Genomic DNA, 25,197 nt, shown 5'->3' with positions numbered 1-25,197 from the left:
CCACAGCTCAGGCAACACCAAGGCAGCAGCACAGCCCCATTTGTGTCTGCAAGGAGAAGGTGCCACAACAGGCTGGTGCCAACAGCCCCTTCCCAGCCCCCTCCCACAGCACAGGGTGATGGCAGTCACCCCCCACCACAGCCAGCAGCAGCTTGCCAGAGCATTTGCTGGGTGCTGCCACGCTGCTTTCAGACCAGTCCATCGTTTCCTGTTTGGCAGAGACCCGAAACACTCATTCCAGCTAATAGAGACACCCGGCACTGTCAGATTATGAGGCTGGCCTGGGCCCAGCAGATAGCAGGGAAAGATGCTGTGTAATTAGGGGATGCTCAGGCAGTCACAGTTCCAGCCTCACCTGGGCACACCAAGCTGGGATTATGAGTCCAAGCCTAAGGAGGACCCTGCTGAAGTTGGGGTGTTGAGGAGCCCCCCCCAAATTGAAGGCACTTCGCTGCTGCAGGAGCTTTTGTCCCAAACTCCTTTTTTTTCCATTTTAACTTATTTTCTCCTATGTGCCACATTTTAGGGGCCTCTCCCTGCCCTGAGTGTGGGTAGGACTGACCAGGCACACGGCTGGGAGCAGAGCTGGACTTACCAGCTCCTATTGCTCCACTGCTGTTCCCAGACTGCACCCCAGCATCACCCCCCACACCAAGGGCCGGGGACCCAGCTATGCCAGCACAGCACCCAGGGGCAGGCAGGATGGGCAGCCACACTCTGGCATCAGGCAGCACTCTGTGCCTGCTCCTGCCCCCTCCCCAGGGCCCGAACACACCTTGGAAAGGTTGTTTGTTCTGCAGCTCAGTAAAGTTCAGCTGATGCAGCGCAGCAGCGACTCCTGGCTGGGTGAGCAAATGAATTTTCATGGCTTTGCCATCCACCCAGAGTGGGAAACGCTGGTGCTGGCAGAGCCCAGGAGGCAGCAGAAGGAGGAGCTGAGCGGGAGCAGAAGCTGAGCAGGAGCCATCCCAGTACCTCACCACGGCTCATCCCGATCCTGTGCAGGATCTATCTGAATACCTTTGGCCAACAGCACCAAAGCCAGACAGGGCGAGCCCAGCACTCACCTGGGACAGGGATCCCCAGGTTTCCACCTCCCACAGAAGAAAGTGCCAGCACACACCACCAGTTCTGTGAGTTTAATTGATCAAGGAGTAAAAACGTATCAAAACCCAAGCAAAGTGTTTCGGCTGGTGCGTACAAAACTCCAGTAAAATATAAAATCCTTTAAAAATAGCCCAGAGAATTAAATCTGCAAAGTTTTAAAGTTAAAAAAAAAAAAAATATATATATATAAAGATTCCAAGCTGCCAAAAATATAGCAATGCTTCTCAAAAATAAAGCCAGCCTGCAGCACGACACACGGCAGCCAACGCACTCACTCGCCCCGATTCACGTGGATGGAGCCGCACGGCACCACCGGCACTCACGGCAACGCCCAGGGATCCCAGCAGGCAGAGAGACCTCCTGGCTGGGTAAGGTGACAACAAGGGGACCCGACTCACGCTTCCCCTGGGTGAGACACAAGGCAGCGCCGAGGTGGCACTGCTGGTGCAGGGACCCGCCGTGCCACCGCAGCCTCACTGGTAAAGGACCTTGACGCAGAAGGTCTCCTCGTTCTTGTCCTCGTGGTCGTTGATGTGAATGAGGATCTCCTCCTCCCCCTCGCCCTGGCTCGGGGCGAAGCGCAAGCCGATGGTGTAAACCTCCCCGCCGGCAACCTGTGTGTGAGCAGCCATGGGAGAGGTGGTGGGACCCAGCCAGGAGCCTTCAATGCACCCACCCTCCTTCAAGATAGACAGCCCCCACCCCAGCATCACCCTTGGCATCCATCAAGCTTTGTTCCCCCTCCACCCCAAGCATCACACACCCCGCGTCCAGGCAAGCATCACCCCCAAGCATGGCACCCCGACATCCCTCAGAGCATCGTGTGTGTCCCCCACATCCCGTGAGCATCCCCCAGGCAAGGTGCTGCCAGGAGCAGGACATACCTCGAAGGAATCCTCCCTGAACTGCAGGAGGTCGGGGCGGTTGGTGCGCAGGAAGTACAGCCGGGGCGAGGGGTAGGGGTTGGTGTAGGTGATGCGCTTGTTGCAGCCTCTCCCCCCTCCCGCGGGCAGCGAGATCTCAAAGGCCTGTGGGTTGAGCATGAGCTCAGGGGGAGCAGTGGGCACCCCTCCAGCCTGACCACAGGGAACTGCCACCCACACCCACACACAGCCAGGGCATCTGGGGGGCACGGAGCCTGATGCCCCCCAGAATTTGATCACTGCCAGGGGGAACAAAGAAACGGCCTTCAAGGGAAAGCATCCCCCACACAAGTCATCACCAGCCCCAGTGACAAGGGGCCGGGGCAGCACCAGGGACCGGCAGCTCCTCTGCCAGGCAATGAAAGGTGGGGAGAGGCCGCTCCGGTGATGCCCTGTGGCACCGCACAGCAGAAGGCTGCAGCTTTGGTTCAAACACCCCTCTGAACTTCCCAGCAGCCAGGACTTCCAGGAAACGGTCCCAGGAACAACATGTTAGCTGGGAAATGTCGTTTCCTTTGGGTACAAGGCCTCTGCCAGCACAGGGCTGGGGGAAAGCAGGACACTGAGCCTTCATTCCACAACCAGGGACACAAGTTAACGCTCCTGAGCACGGTACCCGGGCACCCAAACTCAGGGTGGCAAGAGGAGACAGTCCTGGGTCACAACAGGACCACAACCGCGATTTCCACCGTACCTTGGAGATGAGGGGCTGCCGGCAGGCCAGGCAGAGCAGCCACGAGGACACAAGCTGGTGGGACTCCACATCCACCAGGTTGAGGTAGATGAACCTGCTGCCAGCCCGCCGCGGCCTCACACCCACATACAGGTCCTGGATGCCATTGGCAGGGAGGAGGAAGGCGCCAGACGGATCCACCTGTGGAAACCAGCACCAGGAGCTGCAGCCACAGCTCTGCAGCATCCAGCACATCCCAGACACGGCTGCTCCCACAACCCCACACACCCCAGCCAGCACTATGGGATCCCAGCAACAGGAAAACACCAGGATGGCTAAGAGCCACTTGGGGACAGCCAGCTCCTCCCCAGCCCAGGGACCCCTTCCCCTCACAGGGACTTTTGCCTCTGTTTACGGGGTGGCGATGGTGTGTTCGCCCCTGTTCTCATCCACACTTGCAATTACGGCCAAACGAATTCTGAAGAAATTGTTACTCTTCAGATGGTCTCATTAACGTGGCTAATTTGCCCTCGGGGGTTCCGTGCCGATGATCCTACACACGACAGCTCTAATCAAAAGATAATTATCACAAACACTTTACGGCAGCAAATCGTTCCTAATACCAAGCAGGCTGCCTCTCCCTCTGCAGAAGGGACTGACCCTGGGCTGGTCTGGCCATGAAGGAGCCTGTGAGGGGGGTTACCTCCAGCTCCTGGGGGTGGGAGGTGAACACCTGCACCCTCCGCGGGGCCGGGGTGCCCCGCAGCAGCAGGGAGAGGCGGGAGAGCTGCCCGGCCATGCAGCTGATGTCCAGGCGCTGCAACGAGTGCAGGTAGAACTGCCAGATCTGGACAGGTGCTGCCAGCCAGGTGTCCCTGCAGCAGACAGACAGATGGACAGTGCTCACCCAAGGAGCCCATCCCAGTCCCCACCATGCCTGAAGCACCACTCAGCCCAGGGACAGCCCAGCCAGCTCAGCGGGCGCTCAGCCACACACCAGGGATGCTCTGCCCCAGGATTAGAGGGATAGGGAATGGTGTAAAACCCCATGGGCAAGCGCTTTGGGATGTCACCACAAGCAGCAACAGGGTGGCACGAGCTCCCCTCCCTCCCAGGCTGAGGCCTTCCCGCTGTCAGGGGTCCCATACTCACGTATAAATAGCAACAAAGAACTTCTTGATCTGCGGGCTCGGTCCCCCAGCTACTTTTAAGAAGATGTCCTGAGGCTCCCCAGGCCCCTGTGTGCAGAAACCAGAGCATCAGCCCAGCAGCTCTTCAGTGATCAAACCAGACGAGGAGGGGTCCTGGCTCTCCTGCCCATCAGGGAAACACCCGCCACCAACCCACTTACGACAGCAGATGCTTTCGGCATCGAGTTAAGCTGTGTTATTAAGTTATTATACAGCTTGGCTGAGCTCTTCCAGTATTTTTAATTACAAAAGAGGATACAAATGACTATTGCATTCCAGGTCTGCATCTGTAATCAAATTTTGGCAAATTTTCCCCAAGTTTTCTAACAAGCCATAATCCAATTACCACCCTAACGCGCTTCTGCGGCGGCAATTAGCAACTGCCCTTCATCGCCATCTGCACACACACGGGCAGGTTTGTATTCCCTCTCGACCTCCCCCAGCTGCAGACCGAGCCCTCCCGCCGCCCCAGCATCACACTACCAAGGGCTGAGGGGCAGAGACACTCCATGGGTGCCAGGCATTTCTCTGCCAATGGAAACAACCCACAGCAGGAAGACACAAAGGACAGACGGACACCAGAGCATAACCAGTACCATATTTTTGGTTTCACAGATGATGTTGGGGTCGCTGCAGCGAACAAACATCTCTGGTTCCCCCCCTGGCATCCCCACCGGTGCACCTGCAGAGCAGAGAGACTGAGGTGAAGCTGTTGTACCCTGCACCCCAGGCAGCCACAGACCAGAAGCCCTCGCACCCAGCTACCAGCCACTGCACAGGCACACTGGTGAGGGAATTAAACACAGAGTGACCACGGGCAAGTGCATCCACTTGATTGGAGCAAGCAGGGAGCCCAAGGCAGCTAAAGGGCAAGGAAGCCAAGGTGAGTGCTCTGGGTACCATCCATACCTCTGACAAAGCCCCTACGAACTGTGGAAGCATCCAAGCCCCCCGGTGCACGCTGCGGGCTCACCAGGGAGGGTGTGCCAGGGTGGCAACCGAATGCTCTTCTTCAGGAAGGTGAGCTCAGGGTGGTAGAAGCGAAAGGTCTGGTCCACGACGTGGGGCTGCGGCTCCACCTTCACCCGCAGGAGTGCGATGGGTTTCCCCCCGCTCAGGCGGAAGGAGACCTGGGGGAGCAGCAGGACAGGGGCAGAGTGATGCTCCCCCTCCCTGCACAGCCCCATGAGCAGGGGTCTCACCCATGTCACTCACCTGGATGTGCTTTGTCCCGCTGGTCCCGCTCTCCCCCAATGAGGGGGTAGCAGCATCAGCACCAGCCCCCAGCCCTGCCGGCCCCTGGGGACGCAAGACCACGTGGCCTGGAGATGCGGCACAGCGATGGCTGCGCAGCGCTCTCCACATCAATGCCACCCTGCCCCACCTCAGTTACAGGGCCAAGGGAAACACTGAGAACAGCTCAAAATGGGGCCAGCACGTACCTGCACTGCAGTGACAGCGGGGTCTGCAGAAAAGGTCTGGTACTTGAAAGGAATGCGGATGGTCTCCTTGGGGCGCAGGTAGACCTGAGGCCTGAGGTCATCGTGGACGTGGAACATCTCCTCCTCCACTGGTGTAGCGCTCTTGGTCAGCGCCTTGAAGTGCCGCCACTCCCTCGGGTCCAGTATGACGCTGGGGGAGCGAGCGAGCAGCAAGGATGCTGGTGAGGACCGGTTAGGAGCCAGTGCCACCCCAGCATCTCCCCCCCGCAAGTGGGGAGACCCTGCTTCCACCCCCACCTGAGCTCAGGGTGGTCAACCTCGATGGTCACGGTGTGCCGGACGCTGTAGGGGTTCTTCAGGGCAAACTCAAAGAACTCTGCCGTGCCCAGCACGGCGTGCACGGTGTGGGTGCTGGTGATGGCCTGGCTGAGCATCCGGGAGATGCTCTCACCCTTAACGTGCTCCCGGTAGGCATCGATGATCTGCAGGTCCCGCAGGTGCCGGGAGCGCTGCTCCTGCCAGCCCTGCCAGGACAGAGGGGACCATAAGCCCAGAGCTGCTGTGGCACCCCCAGCCCCCGGCACCGCTCTCCTCACCGAGACCTGGGGCGTCCTCCCACCGCCAGCATCCTCCTGCTGCCGCACCAGCGCCATGCGCCGCAGCTTGCGCCGTCGGGCAGCCGCGGCCTCGCTGGGGACAGCCGGGGGAGGCAGCCTGGCCTCAGGCCGCCGGCTGCGCAGCACATCCGCCAGCGCGCTGTCCACCTCAGCCAGTCTCCGCGCCCGCGACACGCGCCTGCCTGCGGCGAGACCACCGTGGCACTGCCAGACACCCCTGGAGTGTGGGGCAGGATGGGGAGTGCCGGAGGGGCAGAGAGCAACAGGGGTCCTGCCAAACCAAACCTGCACATGGGGATGGGACGAGCCCCAGCCCAGCAGGACTCACCTCCAGCCACGTTTGGGGAGAGCCAGCTGCCTGCCAGGACGCTGCCAGCACCGTCTGCTGCAGGCACGAGGCGGGAGCGGGATGGCAGCGAGGACAGCAGCTGCCCCGGGGTCTCTTCACATGGGTGACCTGCCAAGAGCAGAGATGGGAGCAGAGATTTCACCTTTACAAGACCAACTGCAAACCACCCCCACCTCAGCCCTTTGCGGACATGTTAAACACAGGACCAAGTGTCTGGTTGTACTGATGCTCTGCCAGTCTGCTGGCACTCCCTCCAGAGCCTGTGCCCTCGCCCCCACAGCCACACGCCCAGAGATGGAGCAGCATCAAAAGCACTGCCCATCCCCAGCAATTCCCTGCTGATTCCATCACTGGCTCCTGTGGTGACACACATCTCTGTGCTCTGCCCCTGTGCCACAGCACAGCAAAAGCTCACCGGGAACACTGCGCCCAGCCGAGCCGCACAACACCATGAAGCTGAGGGGTGTTTCCTCAGCCCAGAAGAGCCGTCCCCATCCCTCAGGCAGAGGCACCAGCTGCTCAGCGCTGCTTCTAACAGCAGCAGTTTGCAACTGGAAAAAAGGCTCCATCCTCTCCCACTGCCCTTCCGCAGGGTGCCAGCTAAACCTCTCCCTGGGCCATGAGTCTGATTCTCCTTCCCAGGAGCTTATCGGCCCTTTGCAGGCAGCGCACGGCAGCGATGATTTAAGATATCCCCTAATGGAGCTAATCTTTCTTCTGAAGATAAGATTTTCAAACCTGGAGTCACTGCACAGTTACCACGTGGGGAGTTTAACATATAAAATAAAAGCACCCAGCGGGTCAGGGAGGGGGAAGAGACACGTTCTCACAAGGGCAGGTTGCTCACAGGTACGGCCCCGAGCGCAATGCCTGCTCCTCCCGTGGCCCCACACCATCTGCTAGCACTGAACTCACCGGCACATCCAGCCAAGCAGGCAGAGGGGACCAGCACACAACCCCCAGCACACACCTCTGCCAGCGGTGCCCCAAACCAAGCAGCCAGCACCAGATGCACCCAGCAAGGGGTACATGGCACCAGTGCCAGCACCCGCCCTTTGGGCCATGCTGGCAGCAGGCTCTTACCGACGTTGGCCAGGCAGAGGTGGAGGTGGCCCCTCACTGCCACACGGACACCAAGGGGCCGCAGGGCGCCGTGCCGCAGCGCTTCCCGGCCCATCACTGTCACATCCGGCTCGTACTCAGTGGTGGCCACCTCCAGCTCATGGTGGGTCCTGACAGCTGCCCGGCCCTGGCGCAGCAGAGGCTGGGGACAGGAGAGGGGCAATGTGTTACTGGGGAAAGCAGGTCTGGGGGTGAAGGGGTCTGGGTAAGGGGTCTCTGGATGTCCTGAATGCCCTGGAGTTCCCATAGAAGGAAGTGGACATTCTGTCATCGCTTTCAAGATGACAACCCTGTAAATAGGGGTCTGGGCTGCCATTGGCCTGGGCTGCACAGAGGGGCTGGCAGCTGATAAGGGCAGCCAGGGTAACACCCGGCATCTCAGCGTGGGCAAAGGAGAAGCCAGGTTATTCCCGACCCTGCCACACAGCAAGCAGGGAGGCTCCTCAGTCACTGGCAGCCTGAGGGCTGAAGGAGAAAGCCCCACACCCCATCGATACCTCCAGTTTAACGGCAGCAGACCCAACGAGGAGCAGGGAGTCTCCATCCCAGACGTCGATCTGGAGGCTGTGCTCAGCCAGGTACCGCAGGAACCAGCGCTGCTCCCCACGCCGCAGGAAAGCGGGATCCACCATGTACTTCAGCTGCAAGCCCGGCGGCCCTGGGGACACGCAGCATCAGCACAGGAGCAGCTTCCACAGTGCCAGCACCTCAGCCAGGACAGGGATGCTGCTCTGCTCCAGAGAATCCTCCCTCCACACACCCGCTCTCCCACACTTAACGAACCTGTCGGTTAATTAATCATGGCCAAGGTCCCCCGGGACTGGCCCCCTCACACAGAAACACCCACTCTGCACGGGCCCTCCCCTTCCACTACCAGCTCCAGGCAGAGAAGGAGTTTTGTCAGCACCAGGTGCTCTTGGGCTGAGGGATTCGTGCCAGACCCAAGGCATCAGGCACAGCGCAGAGGAGCGGCCATACACAGAAGTTAAAACCAGAACTCACCAGTGCTGAGGGTCCCATCCTTGTTCACCCGGACCAGGAGCTGCACCGGCACAGCCGCAGGGCCCCCATCCGTGCTGACCAGCTGCAGCCGCGGCGTGGTGACCGGTGGGAAACGGTAGAACTGGAAGGTGAGGAAGACTGTCCTCGGCCACGTCCCCTCCACGCTGTCCCGAGCATCCCTTGAGCAGGGGAGAGGGGTTTGGGTTAGCTCACAGAGCGGCACTGCCTCCCCATCACGAGCCCCCTGCGCGTTCAGCACCCGCAGAGAGGCAGAGGAACAAGTGATCGGCAGCACAGCGAGTGTTTGGACTTCCCAAAAGACAGCGGGCATATGGCTGGCCTCAGCTTTCCAAAAAGCTTCATAATTCCAGCTGTCTCCTGCCATATGCCATGACAGAAGAGCGCAGAGAAGGCAGCGCGTTACCTTCGCACAGCACCCAGGGAAAAGACACAAGCAGGGCCCTGCCCAGCCAAAGCCACCCTACAGGTGCCAGCTTCCTCCATTCCGTAGGCAGTTATGGAGCAACCCCATGTTAACCAGCTTTCCCATCACACTCTGGATAACAGATGCAACAAAAGCCCCAGAGTATGATTGCAGAGTGCCCCAAAAGGACAAGGGTATTATTGCAGCACCCTCCAGGGCTCTGTGCCATGCCGGGCGCAAGAGGAAGCGGCACCTTTGCAAGAGCTTCTCCTGCTCCAGCAGAGAACTGGGAAAGGACTCTGGCTCGGGAAGCCCCTCGGCTCCACATGGATAAGGTGCCATGAAGAGCTGCCAGCCCACCTGCCAAAGGCCAGGAACTGCAGGATGATTTCATTGCCTTGCAGAGGGTCAGCTTCCTCCAGCTGCGGGTTGAAGTTCATCGGGTGCCCCGGCTCCGAGATCTCCACCGGCTCCTGGTTGTGATCCAGGATGTCTGGGAAGCCGGCGGCGTGCAGGCGCGCCAGAGAGGCACGGGACAGCAGTGTGTGAGACCTGATGGAGAAACAGGGGTGAGATGTGCAGAAGCAGCCACGGGGGACCCCCATGGGCCAGGGGTGAGGGAGCCCCAGGAAGGGCAGCCAAGCATCACCTGCCTGCCTGCAGCCCCAGCGCAGCCATGGGCACCTGCAGCGGGGCGAAGGGCAGTGCCCGCAGCTGGTCGCTGGTGCAGGGCTCTGGGTCCAGCGAGCCAAGATCGGCCTCCAGGTGAGTGATCCCTGCTTCCTGCTGCGAGCTGCGGCTGTGTGGCACCAGGGGCTGCTCCTTGCCCCGCGGCGTGGCCAACAGTTGAGACACCGACAGCTGGTGGGAGAGCGGCAAGCCTGAGCACCCACAGCCCCGTGCCGAGGGAGCAGCCCCCGCCCCAGGCAGCCCACCCTGCCAGGACCCCACTGTGAGGCGGTCCAGCCACCCCTCCTCACTAAAGCAGCTCGGATGCTGAGCTCCAGCATCGCTGAGAAACAGCCCAGTTCGGCTGCTGGAGGGGTGGCACCTCAGCTTCCCATCTCGCTGCTGCGTTTCCCTGGCGAGGGGAGGGATGAGACACCACAGCAGGAAGATCAGGGTGCTGAATGTGGTCTTATGGAGCATTTCATTTCATCACAAACGTTTGTGTGCACTGATCCCTGCACCGAGATATAAAACAGCTTCAAGAGGGATCTGGGCATTCACAGCACTCCTTAAATCCTGGCAGCTTCGCACACAGAAGCCGTGTGTCACTGTCAGCACGTACCAGGGACAGCAGCACCCAGCAAATCTGGGCTGTCATAGTCCAGAGCTGCCCTTAAACACATATTTGGGGCGTGAAAAGTGCTCCAGGAATCATGCCCAGCACATCAGGCACAGGATCCGCCCCGCTGTGCCTGGGGAGGTGGATTTGGACAGGAAAACTGGCAGAGGACAGAACTGGAGCACGTCCTCAACACGTGTGTCACCCTGGGAATGCCACCGCCCCCCACCCATGTGGTACTTACCCCCGGTCCCCGCGGGGAAGCCTCCATCTGCGGTGGGACTGACGAACCTGCAGAGACGGACAGGAGATGCTCTAGCAGAGGCGGCACCCCACTGCTGCAGCTCTGCCCTCCACCAGCGAGCCCCTTCCTGCCTCCCTCTTACTTTCGGGGGGTGGGACCAGATTTTCGAGGTGCCATACCACCTCCCAACCCTTGATTTGATTTATTTTTCTAGTAAGACGTTGCCTGCTGGGGGAAAACATAGCACATCTCCAGAATCATCCATTATTTTGCCAAGAATCAGGGTAATTTCGTGGTAGAAGGCAGCTCCTCCATCCCCAGACAGTGCCACAGTTCCCCACGCCCCCCGGCCATGAGGCACTGCCTAAGTGGGATGCTTAATGAGACGTGAAAGTTTTAGGATACTTAAGGTTTTCATCGCTCCTCCGTTACTCCCTGTCACTCCCTTCATCTGCTCATGCATTCGTGCCCCGAAACGGTACGAGCCCCGTTGTGTTTGCATTCTGCTGCTCGGCTCGCGCGCCGGCACAGCTGAGCTCTGAGCCGCGGCCGCTCCGGAGCAAGCCCGCAGCACAGATGTTGCAGCTCTGCATCCGCGTGATGCTGAGACCTTGTTTTGCTTTCACAGCCAAGCGCCTTCCAGCTGCTGTAGGAAGGGAAGGGCTCTGTCTCCCTCACATCTACAACACTGTTCCCCTTGGGCAGGATGGTTTTGGCTGTGGGTAAAGAGACCGGACACAACCGGCAGCGGAGCTGATAGAAGATGCGCTCAGCATCCAGCCAAGAGGGCCAGGCAGCAGCATGCTTTCCAACAGAGCACAAGTTGTATGCAAAATGCTCTTCCAGCAGCTCTGCTGACTCTCCCAGGCAGCTGCTCTCCCAGCCTCACGGCTCCAGGACCATCCCTGTGCTTCCCAAACTGCCCCCGGGGCCAAGCAGTTCTCCCCCAGCATCACCCTGCTGGGGCATCCCCCTCTCCAGGTGCCCCAGCACGCTCCCCCAGCCCAGTGCCAGACTGCAGCCTCACTGGCACACACTTGCCGTGCCCGACGTCCCCAAACACCAGCTGTAATCCCTCCGGAAAAGCCTTTCAACAGCATCGGGGAGGTACCAGCAGCGACACAGCCGCGTCGCAGAGCACCCAACCCAGCACATCCCCACCATCACCCGGCCCCTCATTCAACCGTGGAGCTTTTCCGCTCGGAAGCCCCTGGCAGCAGCAAAGCCGGCTCCTCGCCGGCAGAAAGCCGAGCTCCCAGTGCCACCTCGTGGAAAGTCTGGCAACGAGCATCGCCCGACAGCCACCGGCTCGGCTCAGGAGCCGGGTAAGCTCGGAAAACACATTTAATGCTGCAGAAGAACGGGTATTTTGTTTCCCACCGCTCAGAAGAGGCGGGGTTAGACAGCAAGAAGCTGGAGAGGATTTCCAGGAGACAGGGGGAAAGGTGGGGGAAGCAGTTTGCTTCCTGCCTCCAACACACACAGCAGCTGAAACCCCAGCCACCCGGCCCCAGAGAAATACAGATGTGCACACATGTGCACAGCCCATGCACGCTGAGGAACAGGTGCTGCTGTCACGCTCCTCCAGTGGCAGCACAACAAGTCTATTGGTTTGTTCTCCCAGCCTGTAACTGGTTTCTCCTCTGTCCTCACACCCAGAGGGACTCTGAGTCCAGAGAGGAGCAGCAGTGCTGGCAGAGCGCACCATGCTGCTGGTGCAGCACCCACTCTGGTGTTGGGCACGGAGCCCAAATGCCATCGGAGCAACTCAGAACAGGAGCAGGTTGGTGCTGTGACAGAATCCCTGGGGATTCCACACCTGGGGAGTCCTGCAGGTTAAAACCACTGGGAGCTGAGTTCAGCTGGAGGGAGCCTTGGGTGGCTCCGGTAACGCCTGGAGTAGCTCAGGGAGACCCAGGGAAGTCGTGTGCTTTACCCCAAGCAGGCACCCGTGTCACACTCTGTGTTTTAAATGCCAGCAATTTGGAAAACACTCACTCAGCGGCGGCGTGGGAGGCCTCTCCGGCTCGTCCCTGGCTTTCCGCAGGCTCTCTGCAGCAGTTACAAGATGTTCTTCCGAGTCTGTGGAAACACGGAATTGGACAGTCCCAGACTCCCCGTGCTTCCCCTGAAATTGGAAACGAAACCCTCTCAGACAGCGAGCCACGTGCAGCCTCCCGCGTCCTCAGACCATTCCCTCGCGCTGCAGCTCTGAGCGGTGGTGCCAGCTGGAGGCAGAGCGGGCAAGGGGCTGTGCCTGAACAAGCTGATCCAGCACCCCATCCCTGCAGACACCCCCACAATAAGCCATCTGTCCCTCCATCCCTCTGACACAGTGGCAGTGCGGAGCTGGGCACCACAGCCACATTTGGGCTGCCACCCTCCAGGACTCCCACACCCCAGCCCTACCCTCCTTTTGCTGATGAACACTTCAGAGTCAGGTCCTTCCCGTGCACATCATGACCTCAGTGGCTTCCAGGAAGCATCCCGATAAATAACAGTGCTGACTGACTACGTGTCAGCTCAGGGACTGCAGCAACTGCCACCGGCATCCCCATGGATTTGCCGTGCGAGCCCTTACCCGGCGGGAGCTCCGGCCACTCAGCGCGCTCCGGTAGACCAAGGCTTGGCAAGGGCTGTGGCGGGCACCGCCACGCAGGGGCAGGACCACGTCCACCTCACCGGCACCCAGGTCAGGGCTCCAGACAGCCCAGCGCACCGAGCACATGTCGGCCGCCTCGGCGCGGGCGCTGCCAGGCAGGGTCTGGGGACAGAGAGGGGAAAGGCAGCGTAAAGGCTTCCACTTACCTGGGAGCAGCCACAGCTCCCCCTTTGCTCAAAGAAGAGGCGCAGGACCAGACTGAGAGGTCTCTCCAGTGCTCACAGGCACCCTCACAGCCTGCTAATTATGGCACGGAGGGCAAGGTGATCAGCTCAGCAAGCGGCTTGGGGATTAACCGCCCCGCACCAGGCTGCGCCGCGGGGAACCGGCGCTGCCGCCGCTCCGGCCAGCGCCCACACAGCCAAACAACTCCCAGCACCCCAAATCTCTGCGGGTGCTTGGGCTCTGGCTTTTGAAGGAGCCAAACTCAACACCTAATTCCAACAGCACCTCCTCCCCCAGCACAAGCCCTGGGTCCTGCACACCACCACCCCACCCCACCCCCCCCCCCCGCCACCTCATTAACCCCACTTGTGCCCCAGTTTTGCTCTGGGCAGCTCTAAGGAGAGGATGCTCACTGCGCCTTCAGTGAGCATCTGAGCAGGACGATTAACGCCTCCCAACAAGCCCACGGCCATCAGTTCAGCCACACTACAGGCTGTGACAGCAGCAGGGCTCTGGAGGGGACAACTGAGCTCACTAAGCCGGGTTTAACCCGCAGAAAGGTTAAACTGAAACACACGTAAGCGATGGGTAAGCAGCTGTTGGCCAGCCTGGGCCCTGCAGCCAATGCAGAGACTCCTCCTGGCCTCAAGGTCTGGGGCACACCGGGATGAAGCCCCCAGAAAAACTTCTGCATCCAGGGAAAGAAGGAAAAGGAAAACAAGAAACAGAGCAGGGGGAGTTAACTGACTCAAGAGGCCCATCTGCAGGGTATTCCGTGCAGCAAGGGCTGGGGCGCTGCCACGAAGCCAAGCAGAGGATGGAGCTGCTCAGCAGGGCTTCCTCCCGCCCCCAACAAGGGATGGAGCCCAGCCCTACCTTCCCGCCGGCTCTGCCCAAGGTGCAGAAGACATACTCCAGCTGGAAGCAGACCCCAAACGCAGGGTGAGGGACCATCTCGCTCAGGTGGATGCGGCTCCGCAGGACCAACGCCTGACCTTCCCCCCTGCACCGGGATGGAGGAGCAGCTGTGGGCAGCGCCCAAGGCAGGAGGGACACAGAGATGGGGGGGTCACCCTCTTACCTGGCTCTTGAGCCCAGCACTCTCTGGCAGCTGCCCTGTGCTGCCTCTGCCTCTGGCACCAGCACGGCGACCTGTGGCACCTGGACGAAGCGCAGGCCGTTGTGGACGCCGACGTGCAGCCGCCGCTCCCGAACCGCCACCCCGTCTCCATCCGGCACGGCGTTAGCCTGTGACAGGCATGTTTTCCAGCTCAGGCAGTGAGGTGACAGAGCATCCCCCCCACCAGCACTGCCCACAGCCAGGAAAATCCAGGGAAACTCAAAGAACGGGACCCATCCCCAGCAGCTGATGAGTAGTAACATCTCTGTCCTTGTGGCACAGTTGGTGCAAACCCTGGCAAACACGGAGGATGTGACCAGTCCTTCCCGTGCACTGAGTGCTGCTGGTCCTCAGCAGACACACTACAACGAGCACTGCACCTTATCTTTGTGTTTGCCATACCAGAGCAAGCCCAAATTCTGCTCGTTTAACCTCTGAATGTTCAAAACAAACCCAACACTGAGCACCTGTGTGCTGTGCTGCACCGGGGGCAAAGTTAGAGGGGGATCAGAGACCCCAGATGACACAGAAACAGGAGCCCCATGTATGGGAACCCTTCTGCTGTGCCTGGGAGCCAGTGCCAGCACTGCTGCTGGGGCACAGTGCCTTCCCTGGCTGTCACCACACCTTCAGCAAGCGATCGCTGTTCAGCAAGTCCAGCAGCTCCTCCTCGAATTCCTCCAGGGAAGGGTACAGCCGGACAGACAGCCTCTCCAGGTAGCAGGTGACCGGCTTCATCGGCCGGGGCTTCTGCAAGCAGTCACCTGACAAGACAAAGTGGTGGCCACAGGTCACACCAGTGCTGGGGCTGATGTCCCCAAGACCATGGGAGCACCCGCTGCCAGACCTGAGCCGAAAGCAGCACCAAAGAGTGCACCAAGTGTGGCACAGGGGTCTTGGCTGCTCCAGTAGCAGGTACAGCCCTCACAGCAGGGTTTTCTGGGCACTCAGCTCCAGAGCTGAGAGCACTTTTAGCCTCTGAACCTTCAGATCGCTCAGTTTTCATCCCAGCAGCTCTGACAGCACGGCTGCTCCCCCCAGGGAAAGATTAACGAGGGCTGAGCGTGCACAAGCTCATCCCCAAACCTGCTGGTGACCCCGAGCCCTGCCACTGAGGAGGGAGACTTTAAACAAGCTGCAAGGGCTGCTCCTAAGACGACGAGCTGATTAATTAAAGCAGCCATCACTTGTCCCTAGCAGTTCCCCAGGAGCGAAGCAATTAACAGAAGAACAGAACGAAGCTATTCTGACATCTTTCTGGATGAGCTCGAACATGAGGGCTGCAGCCCTGCAGCCCCCCCCAGCATGAGATGCACTTGCCATGGGGAAGTACTGCAGAGGACCCGTGGATGCTCCCAGGAAGCCCCTGCCAGACCCTGCCACAGCCTCAGTGGAAGCAGGGAAAGGTAAGGGACCCTTCCTTACCTGTTGCTCCATGTGCTGGCAGCACACCCGGAACATTCTGCAGCCCTGATACCAGAAGGTTTTCAGGGAGCAGGTGAAATATCATCTCCAGGGGCTGGTGGGGCTTCAGGGTGTACTGCAGGTGGCTCTTCTCCATCACCATCAGGTATTTGTTCTCTGAAGAAGAGAAAACATCCCGAAATCACCCACATCAGAGGGAGACAGCTTCAATATCCACAGCCTGGTGGTTTGGCCCTGGCTGGAGGCTGGACACCCACCAAAGTCGCTCTGTCACCCCCCTTTCATGTGTCAGGAGCAAAGTGAAAGCCAGGTTTGCCCAGCCAGGCTCTTCCCAGCTGGCACTTGGGATAACCATGGCACAGACCACACACCACACCAGCCAGGCACACAGGATGCTCAACTGGGTTAGAGAGGCCGCTGAGCAGGGAGCGTGACACGGCGTCGCAGGGTGCTTACTCTCCAAGGGGTCCTGGAAGCGGGGGTGCAGCAGGGCACGTGGTGTCCCATGGTACAGCTTCAGCCTGAAAGCAGAGCCCACAGACATCAGTAAATCCACCCCAGCACACCAGCACCTCCCACGACACCTCTGCTCAATGGCAGGAGCCCACCCCAGGTAGGAGCTCTGCCCTTTGGCACAGGGCAGCCAGCACACAAGCCTATCCCTGCTTCCCAGGGAGTGAGCACCATGGTTTGATCAATGCTGGTTTGTTGCTGCAGTCCCAGGACCACCTCTCTCCCAAGGAGCCTTTCCCCCCCCTCTCAGCACATTGCCACCCCAATTCCCAGCAAGCCCCATCACCCAGCACCATGGGGACCTACATTCTGTCCTCCGGGGCTGGGTCCATCGCCTCTGACCCGCTGTTGAAGAGGGGGATGAGCCCAAAGCCACAGGAGAGATGCTGAGAGCCCCCAGCCCCTTTGCCAGCTGTCACCACCACTTCCACAACAGCAGCGACGCCAGGGTGGTTCAGGGAGGTGTGGAAGTACACACTCTGGGACAGGAAGGACAAGGAACGGGGATTTCAGAGCTGGGAGCACACCCAGAACATCCCCTGACCTCTCCAGACAGCAGCCCATGGCCAGTGACCTCCAGCACCACTCCTAAATCTCCACCACCTTACACCTCACACACCATTAACCTGCTGCTGAGGTGCTGGGGAGTTTTCCAGACCCCGGAAGAGCAGGGCTTCAGTACAGCATCCCAGTGAGTGCCACAGCTGGAAAGCCAAAGGAGCTGTAAGCTCCAGCTGTGGGGTGATGGCCCTGAGGGGACAGACACATGGCACGTCCCCAGGACATGATTTAAAGCTCAGTCAATCTCTCTATTAAAAACTCATCACCGCAGCGTCCCAGGGAAAGTGTTTACTGTAATCCCAGGCTGTCAGGAAGGGATAACAGAGAGAGGTGTTACCACGCCAGCCCAGAGAAATAAATTGTGATTCTATTATCCTTTATTGCAAAGTGTTGAAATAATGACCACCAGCTGCAGAGTGGGGCCTGGCCTCACCAAGGCTCAGAGTGCCCTTAACGTGGCTCCCTCATAAAGCCCAGCTGCACCAAAGCCAAGCTTTACACACCACAAACCCAAAGGAGAGCGTGTTCCCCTCCCCAAAACCCCTCTGAGCACCCCTCCTCTGCCCCATCCCCAGCACCACAGCTGGGCCAGGAGCAGGGGATGAGCCAGGCAATTCAGCAACCATAGGACGTGGATGCCTTGCAGCTCTGTCGGGCTGCAGCTTTGATCTGTCCCTCCTAGATGGTAACTGCAGCACCCAGGGAAGAACCACACACCTCAATGCCCCTCGACTTAAACCTGTGAAGGAGCAGGGATCCAACCAGTGTGAGGCCCCATCCACAGCACCAAGCACTGGAGGAAGGGATGCCAAAGCTTCACTAGATGTGACACCTCAGCTGTCACCCATGCTACAGGCAGGGGGATCTCCCTGGTGAGGGAGGGCACCCCGGTGTGCCAGCATCGATGGAAGCACAGCTCTGGGCAAGTATAGTGCCCAGGGAAGGGGAGAAAAGCAGTGTGCCATTGGCAGGCAGCTGCTCCTTCCCTTCCTTCCCACTTGTGAAGAAACACTGCTCTCTGCCGCCGGCTCGGATGGCAGCAGGCAGCACAGGGTGGCACCCGGCAGCTCCCAGGCTGGCACCCAGCCCTGGAGGGACCCAAGGCCCCGATATCCCCTCTCCCAAAAAACATACGATAAAGCTGAATCGTGGGACAGCCTCTGGGATACGTGCAGGGCAAAGGGGCTGGAAGTGTGGGGGGAGAAGGGCTTGCTGCTGCTGCCTGTGTGCAAAGTTCAGCAGCAGACGGACGGACAGACAACAGCACACACCTAGGGCTTGCTGCTTTAAACGGCTCATAGCTCAGCGTGCTGAGCACGGGGTCTCAGAGCCCCCCAGCTCTGCTTCCAGCACACCAAGGGAGAACACCAGTACCAAGGGAGAACACCAGTACCAAGGGAGAGCAGCTCCAGGCTGAGCCCAAGCCAAGACAGCTCTTCCCTTCACGCATTAAACACCTCCCAACTCAGACTCCTGCAGCTCCAGCCACCTCCCCACGGGGGGGCTGAGGTTTCCCTGCCCACCCACAGCCCCCCAGCTCCCTACCTCATTGAAAGCCACCCTGGTCGTGCGGGGCGGGACGGCGCGGGCAGCGCGCCGGCTGCTTCTCCACGTCCTCCCGAAGAAGTGGTGGTAGGTGGCATCGAAAAGGGACAGGCGCAGCTGGTACTCGGCTCCCTGCAAGGCACCGCAGGGCAGGGGGCAGCGGCGGGGGGGGGCCCGTGCAGCTGCCCCCGGGGTGCAGAACACGCAGGACAAATAACTCCTGCTCTGCCTGAGGCCCCAGCCCAGCACACAACCCACGCAGCCCTGCACTTAAGGGTGCACAAGTGGGGGGCTCCCCTGGTGCTATACAGGGGGCACTTAGCAACGCTCACCCCGATTAAAAGTTAGCACTAATTAATTGGCACGCTAATTACACACTAAGCGGGAGGCGTGGGATGGAGACGGGGCTCCCGCTTGCGTTTTGGGGATGGTTTTGGAACCTCGGCCCACTCGTGAGCCCGGTCTGCCAAGGGCCCGGGGGCTGCGGGGCTGAGCCCCCCCTTACCTGGGCCAGCGCAGCCCCCTCCAGGGCCCCGAGGACGCAGCGGAACGCCGTGGAGCCCGCGGGCCGAGCCGCTCGCCGGTGGTGCGGCGGGAGCGCCGGGCTCTGCAGGAACGCCCGTTCCCACTCACTTCCCCCTCCCGGCGGGGCTGCGAGCGGCGGGCAGAGAGGGGCGGCGGGGTGAGACGCGGCTCCGAGGGCTCCCGCAGCATCCCCCCCGGTGCGCGCCCCGAGCGTCCACCCGCGGACCCCGCAGCGCGACCGGGAGGAACACGCGAGGGCTCGTCCCCGCCGCGGGGCAACGGCACGGCCCCGGCCCGCGCAGCCAGCTCCGGGCGGCCGGACAGCGCGGCGGGGTCCGCAGCCACGGAGCCCCCGCACCGCTCGGAGCCCCAGAGCCCCGCAGCCCCCGAAGTCCCGCACCGCCCGAGCCCCCGAGAGCCGCCGAAATCCCGGAGCCCCCGCAGCCCTGTACTGCTCCGAGCCTCCCAGCCTCTGCACCGCCCGGAGTCGCCCAAGTCCCGGAGCCCCCGCAGTCCCTGCGCCGCCCGGAGCTCCCGCAGCCCGCACCGCACCACCAGCCGGACCGGCCCCCCCGCGCTCACCGCGCCCCGACGCCATCTTCACGGGCCCAACCAACCGCGCACCGCACCGAGGGGGGGACGGACGCGCCGCCGCCGCTCACCATTTCACACCCCCCCCCGCCGCCAGCCCTCCCGCGCCTCTCCGCCGGAGGAAGAAGAGAGAAGCGGCGGGAGAAGATGTAGGTGCGATGTCCGAGGCGGCGGTGGCGGGGAAGCGGCGGCCGAGGCGAAGGCCGGTCCCCCCCCCCCCTGCGCGCGAGTGGTCGCGCCCGGCCCAGCATCGGGTTACTAGGGCGATGGTGCCGCACCGCGAGGGGCGTGGCCTCGCCGCCGGCCAGCTCCGCGCCGCCGCCAATGGGGACGGCGCGGGGCCGTGGTAATTTGCATGCGGCCGGAGAGGCGGGCGGCCTGGCCAATCGGCGGCGGGAGGGGCGGGGAGGGGCGGGGCCGGGCCTGCCCCCCACGAGGGCGCCGCGGCGGGGCGCTGGGAGCGGCGGACGCGGGCAGGTGCGGGGGGCGCGGGGCCGGGGCGCGGGGATGGGTGGGGGGGCGTGGGGGCGGGGGATGATCGGGGGAGGGGGGGGCGATGATGGGGGGGCCCGTGGCGGGGGCGATGGAGCTGGGCACGGCCGCGGGTGGAGCTGCGGCAAGGCCACGCCGCCGCTCGTCCCCGGCCCGGCGCCCCGGCAGCCTCCGGCTCGTAGCCCGGGAGCGGCGGGGGGAGGCTGTTGGGGGGAGGCATCCGGCGCCCCTTCCCGCGGAGGGTCGGTTCCGATCATCGGCTGCGTCCTCGCGGCGCCACCGGGCGGTATCGGGGGGCGGCCGGCGCAGGCGCGGTCTCGGCGGCTCTCCGCGGGACCGGAGGGGGATGCTCGGGGCGCTGGATGCAGCGCGCAGCCCGGTGCCCGCGCCTTGCTCCTCCTCACGCCTCTGGCTTCGCTTTCCCGCAGCCGTTCGAGCCCCCTCGGGCCTCTCTGCCCAAACCGATGGTGCGGGGACAGCTGGGCCCCCGATAGCCACCCCCCCGGTCCTCGACCTCCCGCCCTGACCCCCGCTCCGAACCGGCAGGGCGGGGTCTGGCCGCCCCTTTCTGTCCCCGGCAAGGCAAGACCCCCCCCGGAGTGGGCGCTCAGGGGGCCGGCGCCCTGCTGACATTGCTCCAGGGAGCAGCAGGAGCGTGACCCTCATAACACAATGCGCTGGTAAACACACGGGCAGGGGGATGTAAACGTGGGGTCTTCCCAAAACATCCCAAAGACTAGACAAAACACCACTGGGGCATTGGAATGGGGGACCTCTCTCCCGGCCCCCGTCTGCAGGCCAGCTGCTGCCAGCATCCCCCCGGCCTTCCCTTCCACTGTGCCCAAAGCGCGTGGGCTTCTCCAGCTCAGGACCCCCACACCAACCTCGGCTGTTCAAGGCCTTGTGATGGGGCAGCCTCACTGGCCCCGTGCCCACTCCGGGTCGCCGTGCTGGTGCGGCTACCACCGGTGCCCTGGGACTGTTGGCACAGGCGCCTTGGGCTCTGGTCACGGTGAGATCCCCTCAGTCAAAGCACAGAGCTGTGCCCCGCACCACTGGAACTGAGACTAGGTCACTGCTGGCTCTGTGCAGGCAGGGCATGGGGCCAGCAGCGCCCCAAAAACCACACGGGTCTTCCAAAAGCATCGCTGGGAGCCGTGATGCTGCCATGGGTGAATGCTGGAACAGGCAAGCTGGGCCATGTGTATCCAGCTGGAATCACACGTATATGTATGCATATTAATATATACATGTATGTATATATATGTATATGTATGTATATATATGTATATATATGTACATACACACATGCTGCGTATATGCAGCGATTTTCCAGCCAGTTCACAAGGAACGCCTCTGCTCGCAGCTGCTAGCAGAGGATACACCATGGCTGCTGTCTTATTCTTATTTATTTGTATTATTACCCCTCTGGGAGGGCGGCGGGGCCGGCTGGTGCCTCCCTGCTCTTGGCGTGCGGGTCCATGGGTCGGACACGCGGCGGGGTGAGAGCAGAGCGACTTGGCGTGTGGTTTCCAGCATCTGCTGGGGAAGCAAAGCCAACATCGTGCTGGTGGTGCTGGGGAGTGCTCCCCAAATGGGACGGGGTTTCCAGCCTCCCCTGCCTGCCACACGCTGCTGGCAGAGCTGCTCCAAGGGCAAAACCTGCTGGGATCGCTCACCCAGGTGATGCCCAGCAGGTCCCTGCCAGTGCCAGCACCGCGCTTGCTGGCCCCATTAGCCAGCAGGACCGTGCCAGGAGGGCAGAGGAACTGGCAGGATGCCGTAGTGAAGCTTGAGCGGGACTGGGCGGATGGAGCAGCACTGGGTTTTCCCAAGCTCTAAATTAAAAAAGCACTGCTGCGTTTCCGATGCCCTGACCCCTTTTCCCTGGCTTGGCCCCTGGGTTTCCTGGAAATCCAGCTGCCAGCTCTGTCGGTCCCGTTATCGCTGCGGGAGTGCGGTGCCCCTGGGTCCAGTGTGCTTCTGTTCCCAGGGTGGCCCCGAACCCCGTGTTCCAGGGTGTGTTTGTTGTGCCCAAGGTGGCCAGAAAGCAATAGCTGCTGAGAAGGCACGAGTGGTGTGTGTGAGGGGGTGTGGGATGGGTTGCAGCCCGGTGGGACACAGCAGCCGGGCAAGCCCCAGCGCTGGGAGCAGCCCCGCAGCCTCTCCCGCGGACACCCGGGTTTATTGTGTAAGAAAAACACCTGATAAAGGGCATCCGGGGATGGACACGTTTAGCTCCGGCCTCCCCGGACAAGCCTACTCCCCCCCCCTCCATGACCCGCGCAGGGGGTGGGTGTCCAGCGCCGGGTGGCAGCCGCTGGTTCGCCCACACACGCTGCCCGTGCTGGGCTGCGGCACCGACACGGTTAAAGCACCGGCGGGTTTGGGGAGCCGGGCTGCACGCCACGGCTGCACGCCACCACGGCAGCACCGGAGCCAAACCTGCCGAGTCAGGATGTGAGAGCGGCAGGGACGGCTCTGCAGCATCCCTGGGTGCTGCCGCATCCCGGGGTGCTGAGGGCTCAGCATCCCCTCCTGCGCCGGGCAACCCCTCCCCAGGGTCGGAGCGGGGATGGGGTAGGAGCCGCCAAACGCTGCTGTGTCGCTCGGCACCGGCATCGCTTCCCCGAAGCCCGCAGAGCCTCCCAGCCTGCCGGCAGCCGAGGGTTTGTTTTGGTGGGGTTTTGTTTTGCCTCCTGCCCGCGCATCTCCGTGTGAGCACCGGAGCCAGGTAGGTGCGGTGCTGGGCCGGCACCACCGACGCAGTGGGGAGGGTGCCCCACCGGTTGGCGGGGAAGGGGCTGCCGGCGCTGCCCGTCGGGGACCCGCGGGTGCCCTTGGCGCTCGGCGCTGGCGTAACCGCGGAGGCGAAGGAGCCGTGACCCCCCGTCTGGCGCGTGGCGTGCGGGTTTGGGCTTCGGGGAGCCGAGCGGCACCGGGTGCCGGCGCTTTGGCACGCACGGAGCGGTCACGGGCCGCCTCACGTGTCGCGGGGCTGATCCCCAACGCCTGCCCGGTTCGGTACCGGCTGGTGCACACGGCAGAGCCGCGCTGGCAGCCTGCGGGAACGCGGCTGTGCCGCAGCCGAGCCTTTCCCCGGGCAGAGGGAAGGGGCCGCACTGCTGCTCTGCGCATCCCGCAGCGCCGGGGCTGCGGGCCGGGGCCGGGGCGGGGGGGCACAGGCAGGAGGTGCCGGGTCGAAAGCCAGAGGAGCGCAGTGTAACTGTGCCAGGGTCCTGGGGGGCAAGGGGTGGGGGGCAGCTGCTGGGGGGGCAGGCTGGGTAATGGAGGGGTAGTGCGGCTCGGTACCCAGAGTGGGGAGATGCTCACTGCCATCTCCCCTACATCCCTCACCTGAGTGGATGGGAAGGACATGGGTGCCCAGGGTGGGGGTCCTGCATCCCCCCCCCATCCCCAGTGCCTCACCTGAGGGGCTCAGGCGGTGGGTGCAGAGGCTTTGCCCTTATATTCCAGTTAAATCCTTGTGCAGATTCACCCCCTCTTGCTCTGGCAGCAGTATGTTTGGGAAGCTGTGGGCCACAGACCACCCCGGGCTGGCCCAGCAGAGCTTTTGCTCCTGGGGCATCCCAGCCAGAAATCCCCCCAGCACCCATGCTGTCCTGTCCTGTCCTGCTGGCCAGGGATGGGGATGGAGCAAGCACCAGGTGGGAGCACAGGCTCTTGGGACACCCCTTGCACCCAGGTCCCGGTCACATCCCGCAGAGGAAAACACTTTTCTTCCCTTTCCATGTGTCACCCTGCAGCAATTCTGCAGTCGCCAGCTCATGGGGCTGGAGGTGTCTCTGGGACACCCCTAACTTGATGGGGATGGGGCTTTCACAGTGCCTTTGGCTCAGCACCCCGAGATGGGGGGGTGCCCCCAGGGTCTGGGATGCTCCAGCCCGTTGGGATGCAGAGCCCTGCCCTGTGTACCTGCAGCACTTCCCAGCAAAGGTCTTCAAACACTGCTGGAGACTGGCTGGCCACCGTGCTTGGTCCCCCAGGCATTGCCATGAGGTAATGGACCAGGGGTGTCAGATCCCACTGGAAATTGCAGCGCTGAGCCCGTGGCAGCGCTGAGCTCATCACACCGCAGATCCCCAGGAGCAGAGCCAGCCCCCAGCCCTGCAGTCAGTTTGGGTCTCAGCTTGTGGCTGTCCAGGCAAGGAAGCCGCACAGCTGCCCCGGCTGGGGCTGGGGCTGGGGCAGGGGGGGCTGTCCAGCCCTCCTCAGGCACCCCTCAGCTCGCTTCAGCTTCGTTAGCCACCTCTGATTAAGTGTCGCTGGGCAGGCACGAAGCAGCTGCAGGAACACACACCCCAGTGCAGGCAGCTCCCCAGCAAGGGCTGCGGGGAGCCACGAAGGTCACCCCAGCAGCCGGGGGGGGGGGGGGGGGGGGGGGGGTCGTGATGGCTTCGGGGGCTTGGGATGCACTGTGCAATGGTGCAGGGCCATGGGGGAGCAGCTCCCTCCTGCCCTTCCAAAAATAAACCTGGCTTTACCCAGCCCCAGCACGGCTGCAGCCAAAGGAGCCGTGTCTCTGCGGTGCTTGGCGGGGGGGGGAGTGAGACAGGGCTCTGCGCCGGGGCCGAGGGGGGCTGGGGGCCACAGCGGGGCTGGGGGCCGCGGTGGGCGGGTAAGCGGCTCTGCGGGGACGGGCTCGGCTGCCGCAGCCGCTGCCATTGGGCCGCGTGGGCTGCAGGGGCTGCGCCGGGATGCGGGCATGCCGTGCCAGGATGCTGGAGGGATGCGGGATGCAGGAGGGATGCGGGATGCGGGCACGCCGGGACTGGGTGCTGGAGGGATGCGGGAGGGGTTTGGGATGCTGGCATGCTGTGCCAGGATGCTGGAGGGATGCGGGATGCTGGAGGGACGCAGGCACACTGTGCTGGGATGCAGGATGTGGGCGAGATGCAGGATGCAGGCATGTCCTGTTGGGATGCAGGCGGGATGCGTGCCAGGACGTGAGCTTGCTGTGCTGTGCCCTGTGCCCGCTGTGCTCAGGGTAGCTGTGGAGGAAGCCCGGAGACCTTGGTCCTCACCCAGGGGGAACACGCAGGGTTTGGGGATGCAGGTGGCCTGGGGACACCAGCCCCAGTTTCGTGGGCAAACATGGTGGTCCTGTGACCCTGGGATCTGCTGGCAGGGTGGTGGGATGGGAGTGGGAGCAGAACCTCACCTCTCTGGGGTGTCCTGCTGGGCACAGGCTGGGGA

At 62.2% G+C, this 25,197-nt stretch overlaps 1 protein-coding gene across 1 annotated transcript; it reads right to left on the bottom strand.

Moving 5' to 3' along the window:
- Positions 1 to 1,165: 1,165 nt before the first annotated feature.
- On the bottom strand, positions 1,166 to 19,495 carry NPHP4 (nephrocystin 4; the record flags this gene model as incomplete). The annotated part of the gene is given in 30 exon segments (XM_084274481.1): positions 1,166 to 1,721; positions 1,992 to 2,135; positions 2,725 to 2,904; positions 3,407 to 3,578; positions 3,856 to 3,941; positions 4,490 to 4,575; positions 4,867 to 5,023; positions 5,109 to 5,192; positions 5,336 to 5,525; positions 5,633 to 5,859; positions 5,932 to 6,134; positions 6,281 to 6,409; positions 7,385 to 7,565; positions 7,921 to 8,081; positions 8,426 to 8,604; positions 9,210 to 9,401; positions 9,503 to 9,710; positions 10,271 to 10,344; positions 10,346 to 10,368; positions 10,370 to 10,428; positions 12,380 to 12,509; positions 12,963 to 13,145; positions 14,085 to 14,211; positions 14,290 to 14,456; positions 14,956 to 15,092; positions 15,754 to 15,909; positions 16,210 to 16,274; positions 16,573 to 16,745; positions 18,373 to 18,504; positions 18,878 to 19,495. Coding segments are annotated over 30 exon segments (4,764 nt in total). The 3' UTR covers positions 1,166 to 1,580.
- Between the last annotated feature and the right edge of the window lie 5,702 nt (positions 19,496 to 25,197).

The sequence above is a fragment of the Gallinula chloropus genome (assembly GCF_964237585.1).
Source record: "Gallinula chloropus genome assembly, chromosome: 23".
Lineage (NCBI taxonomy): Eukaryota > Metazoa > Chordata > Aves > Gruiformes > Rallidae > Gallinula > Gallinula chloropus.
Note: the sequence above shows the minus strand (reverse complement) of the source record. Positions and strands in the feature narration are given on the sequence as shown.